The following is a 6,000-nucleotide window of genomic DNA, read 5'->3' on the forward strand; positions in this document are numbered from 1 at the left end:
AATGCACACTTCCAATGATCACCTACATGCAACTACTCAAAGCTGTGCAGATAACCTTGCTGTTCTCGGAGCTCCAATTGATACAATGATCTGGTTGCCTTCTACCTTCGAGGCCTCCCTTACTAGTACTCGCCATTTCTACCTTCATCTACAGATCAATCTCTTGTTCATTTCCCACTATTACACAGCTTCACACCCTCTTTCTCACATAATCTCATTCCTCTCCTTCCACCATGAAGCCCTAAAAATATCTCTTCTCGACCATTTGTTCCAAAAAGAGTTGGGACATTGGATCAATCTCCAAGCATGCTTAGCCAGAAGAGCACTATTGAACTCCCTAATTTGTTGACGATATTTATGAGTTATGTTTTTAGAGTTATAGCTCGTGTATAAACTATGAATACACCCTCATATCGGTAAAAAACTGAGTTGATGAAAATCCCATTTTCTTTATGCAAAAGCTTCCTTTGCTCACGGTAATCTGTTATTTATGTGAGGTCCAAACTTCTAGCTAAGCTCTAAAGCCAATAAAAGAAATTATATATATTAATTGTTCTCAATTATTCTAGCTAGTATCCCTTCTCATGAATCAACTTCGAAATTTGTTCTTAAACATCAAGACTCTCATAAAGGATCGCTCGTTGCCTTCTTCAACTTCCTCGCTGAGGAGATTACCATACAGAACCTCATATCCATGCATATGCAAGTTCAGCGGCGTGTAATAACTTGATAGACTTAATTTCTCACTGCAATCAACTTAGCTTCTATACTCAACAACGGCATCATAAGCTTCCGTACTAAATGGACTCTGCAAAACATCTGAAGAGCAATTGTTTCAGTTAGAAAAACAAGTACATGCAAATGAAAAAGTTTCTTCACCTCTATAAAAAAAAGGTGAAATCAGTCATCTCATTTTTGAGAAATGAAACATGCATGAGTTTATTTTACTGGAGTCTGCTGCAACTTATCTATCGTATGATTGACGTGATTAAAATAGCCCAAGACGTATAATCTTCAACTGGAAGACCGTGTTGATGATAAACTTTGAAAAAGTGTTGGATTACACTTCTACGTAGGAGGCATAACTAGCCAGGGAAAAACAAAATCCAGTCCTCGACTGAGTTTGAAAGATCCGGTGATGTTGGTGATGAACATTAAACAAGATTTGAATTCCACACCTAAGGGCTACAGTTCCATTAAATGTTCTTCACATAAATCTTGGCTTCTTGCCTTTCTTTAATGTTACATACTATGGAGGCACCAAACACAGAAGCTAATGAAACTCAAAAGTTCATTAATTTAGTTCATGCCAAAATATATCAGTTCGTACATGCAGCAAAGAGCTCAACGGTTCAAGGAAGTTTTCTCGGACATTAAGCTGCTATGGTTGAAGAGACACGATCCTTGTTTTCAAGGCTTTGGAAAAAAGAGTGAGGCAGCCACTTGAACAAAAATGGATGGATCTTGGTCCCCAAGAAGACCCAGCACCTTGGTCATTTATCAGTACACACCAAAATTTCAGAGACAAGTTTATCAGTACTATGCGTCTCCTTTTAACCAAGGTGCTAAATTGCTGTCTACCATGATCGCAAGATTCTGCACTGAGCTTGAAAATCTGCATCATGGATGCCTCAAATGTTAAAACTCTGGTGCTATTAATTCCATTAACTCAATTTATAGGTCATGTAGGACACATGAAAATTCTGTAATGAAATAGGATCCGACCAGAAGAAAAGGCCATCTCCATTTGCTGACAAAGACACTTACCATGTATAGACCAATGGAACGATCTATAACAAGTGCAAATTAGAGGTTCTAACTTCCTTCCTTGACAGTCGCATTTTCGTGTCAAGAGCTTCCTCCTATATGGAATCTTGGAAACTCAACCTCAATGGAGCAAACAGAAACAGCATCTCACCAGTCGTCTACTGCATCTTTTCATAGACTGAAAATCATTCTTTCGATCTAATCTAGAGAAAGCAAAAACAGTGATATCTATGCCAAGAATTTCTTGGTCATTCCAACTATATCATTAGACAGTCGGTTCTAAATCAAACTCTAAAATCCAAGTCAACAGCATTCATTTTGAGCTTAAAAAAATTCCTACTTTAAATGGTAAGGCAACTTCAACCAAAATGAATGGAACTTTTATTATTTTTTGGCATTTTTGCACCAAAATTGGTCTTGTTTTGGTTTGTTTTGTTCCGTCTTGTTAAAGATATTTGCAAAACACCTCTGTTGTGAGGACGTGTTTTCCAACTCCAAATTACAGTGCTCTAGCAAACTAGATTCATGTATGAAAAACTCATATACTTCATAAGTGAGGACCTTGACTAGCTTCCCTGTCTTAGATGCATCATAAATACTCTTCAAATGTTCCCAGCAACCCCATTTCTTCCTACCCCCACGAGTCATCAGAGGACTGGAGGCTTCCATGTTCCCTGTGGAACAATGCAAGTGGTAAGCACGTGGGAATACTGAATGATCCTAAGTTGTTTGGAACAACCTGAACAATTTGTTGTAGGCTTGTAGGAGAAAGACCAAGGTGCAATCCACCATGACAGTAAGATCGCACACTGACCCTAGGACCTGCAGATCTTACGAGTTAATCACTCCCATTAACATAAGATATCCGTTGTGTTCTGCACATGTAAACTGCAGTTGTATAGGATTGAGCAGAAAGAAATGGTCATCTCCTATTGCTGAAAAAGAGACTCGTGATGTGAAGACAAAATGAGAGATCTTTCACAAGTGCAGATTAGAGATTTCCTAATTTCTATCATTCTTCAGAGCCGCATATCGAGTCAAGATAGTCCTATGAGCTTGCTCATACACAGCACCTTGAAGTAGAATAACTTCACTTGAACAAGCAGAAACGCCATCTCACCAATCTTCTACTGCATCTTGACAGAAAGCTGAAACACTAATCACTGTGCCTCTCATAAACACCCGACTCTAAAAGCCATCAGATAAAGATAACCTCAAATCCTTCTTGCTGGTCTAGAAAAAGCAAAACTAATTGCTGTGCCAAAACTGGTAGCAACTCCGACTACAATATTAGATTTTGAGTCCATAAAATGAGCTCCTGCTTTTTGGATTGTTTTAGTAGCAGTTGTCATATATGATCCTCGAATTTTGTTCGTAAACATTAAAGCTGTAGGATTGCTCGTTACCTTCTCAAATGACTCAGGTAATGCATAACATGACTGGGCATGCCGCCTCTGACTTCCTCAATGAGGAGATTACCATACAGAACTTCATATCCATGCATACGCAAGTTCAACAGCGTCTAATAACTTGATAGTCCAACGCGAAAACTGGAACAGATACGAGAGAAAGATGAGGAATAGTCTTAATTTTCTCTCTTCATTCAACTCAGCCTTCTGTACTCAACAACGGCATCATAGGTTTCCATGTTAAACGGACTTTCTGCAAAACATCTGAAGGGCAATATTTCCGGTTAGAAAACACATAATGCAATCGGAAGAAATGAAAAATAGATTACTTACTTTCTTCACCTCTATAGAGAGATGAAAAGTGAATTTTAACTAGAGTCCTACCAAGGCCTTCTGCAACTTACTTATGATATGATTGACATGATTAAAATAGCCCTAAGACGTATAAAATGAATCTTAAACTGAGTTTTGATAGGTTCAGCAACATCTATATGAACCACTCTAGGCTCATTGGTGTTGATGAAACTTTGAAAAAGTGTTGGATTTGATTGTTTCCACACTTGAGGGTGTCCTACAGGACCTTCACTTTTCGTAGAGAGCTTAGGCCTGCTGCGCCTTATAAATCATATGATTGACATATATGCCTAAAATTAATAAAAAGGATTTCACTCTTAATTTGCTTTTAAAAGTTCCCCAAGGACTGCCTTTACTTTTCATTAGATGTTCTTCACATAAATCTTGGCTTCTTACTTATCTTTTAATCTTATATACAAGTGAATAAAACAGTAAAGGCAACACAAGATTATCAACGATATTTCCTACTGAAGTAATATGAACTTCAGCTAATGAAACAATGTTTCTCATTTAGCCCCAACTGAAACACGATGAACTGATGACTTCCAAATGAGTTGGACATCTATACATTCAAGGTAGGAGAAACACCAAACACAAATGCCATAAAAGATGATTCCAAGGTCATTAGTACTACCTTAATTCGTGCCAAAACATATCAGTTCGATCAAGGAGGAAAGGGCGCAACGGCTGAAGGAAGTTATCTAGTACATTACGTTGCTCTGAAGAGACACAATCCTTCTTTTCCAGGCTTGCAATGAATAGCGAGGTGGCCACATGAACAACAACAGACGGATCTCGGTCTCCAAGAAGAACCTGCAGCTCTCTTCTAATCCAAGGTTCTACTCTTTGCAACACTCTCTCCTTCACCACATCGTTAACCGGCACACTCTGAAAATTCACAAACAGCATACAATTCAGTCCACCCTTCATTCCAGTAATCAATCATACAGCACATTATCTTTAAACAGATAGTGGCAACTCACTATTGAGTAATGGCATGCACATACCACTCGAACACGGTTTCTTGGAGCTGAAGCAACAGCTTGCAAACGTCTGCCATATATACTGCTCACCAAAAAATTACAATATCAAATTGCCAAAACCACAAACACAAACACACACACACACAAAATAAATTTTTTTTTTTTTTTTTTTTTTACCTTGCACGCCACTGAAGCTTCCTCTGAGCGATCACATCTGCAGCCACAGAACCTGGCCGTCCAAACGATCGCCGCCATGGCAACGGCCGTGATCGCCGCCGCTCATTCATCACATACCTAATTATCAAAAAAAAAAAAAAAAAAAGTTTCAGCTACAAATCGCAATTTCCACAAACTTGAAGAATCAAAAACAGAAGGATTACGAAGATTTCTGACCTTGGATGTTCGCCGCTTCTAGTTCGAGAAGCGTTAGTATTGAGCGGCGGTAAAATCTGTGTGTGGAAATTTGGAGAAGAAAGGGTGATGTTATGGAACCAAGAGTCGAAGTTGGAATTACAGAGCGGGCATTTTCGTCTCAAAGTGCTCCACCTGCGAATGCATCGGAGGCAGTACGCGTGCTTACACGCCTCCAGCACCGCCGCGCTGCGAGGCTCGAGGCTTCCTAAGCATATTGGACAGTTTTGCCCTCGGATCGCCAGCAATATTACTCTCTGTACCAGCTTCTCGTGGCTGCTTCTTGTCGCCGGCGGTGCAGCGATTGACGATTCCATTGAGGGAGAGAGAGTCCGGAGACGATTCTTCTTTCAGGGGTTGATATTTAATTATTTATAAGGCACAGGGTAACGGTGACGTGGTTTGGAGAACCAATCAACTTTGAACACGTTGCCAAATACAACTCTGCCACAAAGTTTTACTGCCTTGTTCAAAAATCATTAGTGATGTTAAAATATAAGATTAGACTATTTCAATATATATATATATATATATATATATATATATCTATACTTTTTTTTTTTTTTTTTGAAAATGGGCTGGTGCTGCTGCCCTCAAGCATTTGCAGAATACAAAGGGGGACGTAGAGCCTAAACCCAGATTACAATAAGCATAGAGAGAACATCCTGAAATAATACCAGGACTCTCAATAAAATCTATGTATTCTAACAAGCACCAATTAGCAAAGAGTGCACAAATGATTACTCCATTTGCTTTGACATAGCGGTGACATACCGGAAAGATAACTCTATAACGAAGAAGCATCATTACAAATAGCACAGTTTTCCCACTATGTTGCCGCACGGAAATAAATCCGGCGACACTTAATTTCATCCTGCCACTAGGAGGTTGCTTCCATTTGATCAAGCAAATAGCTCGCTTCCTCGCTAGGGCCGACCAGGCACACTGAGTGTGCATACCGGAACCAAGCCCACTTTGCCCTATCAACAAGAGATAGGAATTTATTGCCGGCATAAAGCCATAGCTAATGAAACATAAAAAGCAATAACACTTAAATAAAAGATAAAAACACCATG

The 6,000-nt window shown here is 39.2% G+C and overlaps 1 protein-coding gene across 4 annotated transcripts; it reads right to left on the minus strand.

Moving 5' to 3' along the window:
* Positions 1-1,285: 1,285 nt before the first annotated feature.
* On the minus strand, positions 1,286-5,275 carry LOC133710293 (uncharacterized). Of its 4 annotated transcripts, none has more exons than XR_009846589.1 (7): positions 4,907-5,275; positions 4,691-4,807; positions 4,514-4,595; positions 4,165-4,418; positions 3,174-3,440; positions 1,768-1,928; positions 1,286-1,615 (listed from the first exon to the last, which is right to left on the minus strand). XR_009846589.1 is itself a non-coding variant. In XM_062136331.1 (5 exons), the coding sequence occupies exons 1-5, from the start codon at positions 5,239-5,241 to the stop codon at positions 3,371-3,373; spliced, it is 834 nt and encodes a 277-aa protein (XP_061992315.1). In that variant the 5' UTR covers positions 5,242-5,275; the 3' UTR covers positions 2,126-3,370. The 4 variants fall into 4 exon arrangements, 2 of the variants coding, with proteins under 2 accessions (XP_061992315.1, XP_061992313.1); XR_009846588.1 differs by having other exon boundaries at positions 1,768-1,934; XM_062136331.1 differs by lacking the exons at positions 1,286-1,615; positions 1,768-1,928 and having other exon boundaries at positions 2,126-3,440; positions 4,538-4,595.
* Positions 5,276-6,000: the final 725 nt, after the last annotated feature.

This window comes from Rosa rugosa, chromosome 5 (assembly GCF_958449725.1).
Source record: "Rosa rugosa chromosome 5, drRosRugo1.1, whole genome shotgun sequence".
Taxonomy (NCBI): Eukaryota; Viridiplantae; Streptophyta; class Magnoliopsida; order Rosales; family Rosaceae; genus Rosa; species Rosa rugosa.

What these genes read in the sequence shown, in the direction of transcription:
- LOC133710293 (XM_062136329.1), bottom strand. Translation starts at nt 5,241, where the DNA reads ATGGAATCGTCAATCGCTGCACCGCCGGCGACAAGAAGCAGCCACGAG. An exon ending in AAGCTTCAGTGGCGTGCAAG is followed by an intron (nt 4,596 to 4,690) that starts GTAAAAAAAAAA and finishes TTTGGTGAGCAG; the next exon opens with TATATATGGCAGACGTTTGC. An exon ending in GTGCATGCCATTACTCAATA is followed by an intron (nt 4,419 to 4,513) that starts GTGAGTTGCCAC and finishes GTGAATTTTCAG; the next exon opens with AGTGTGCCGGTTAACGATGT.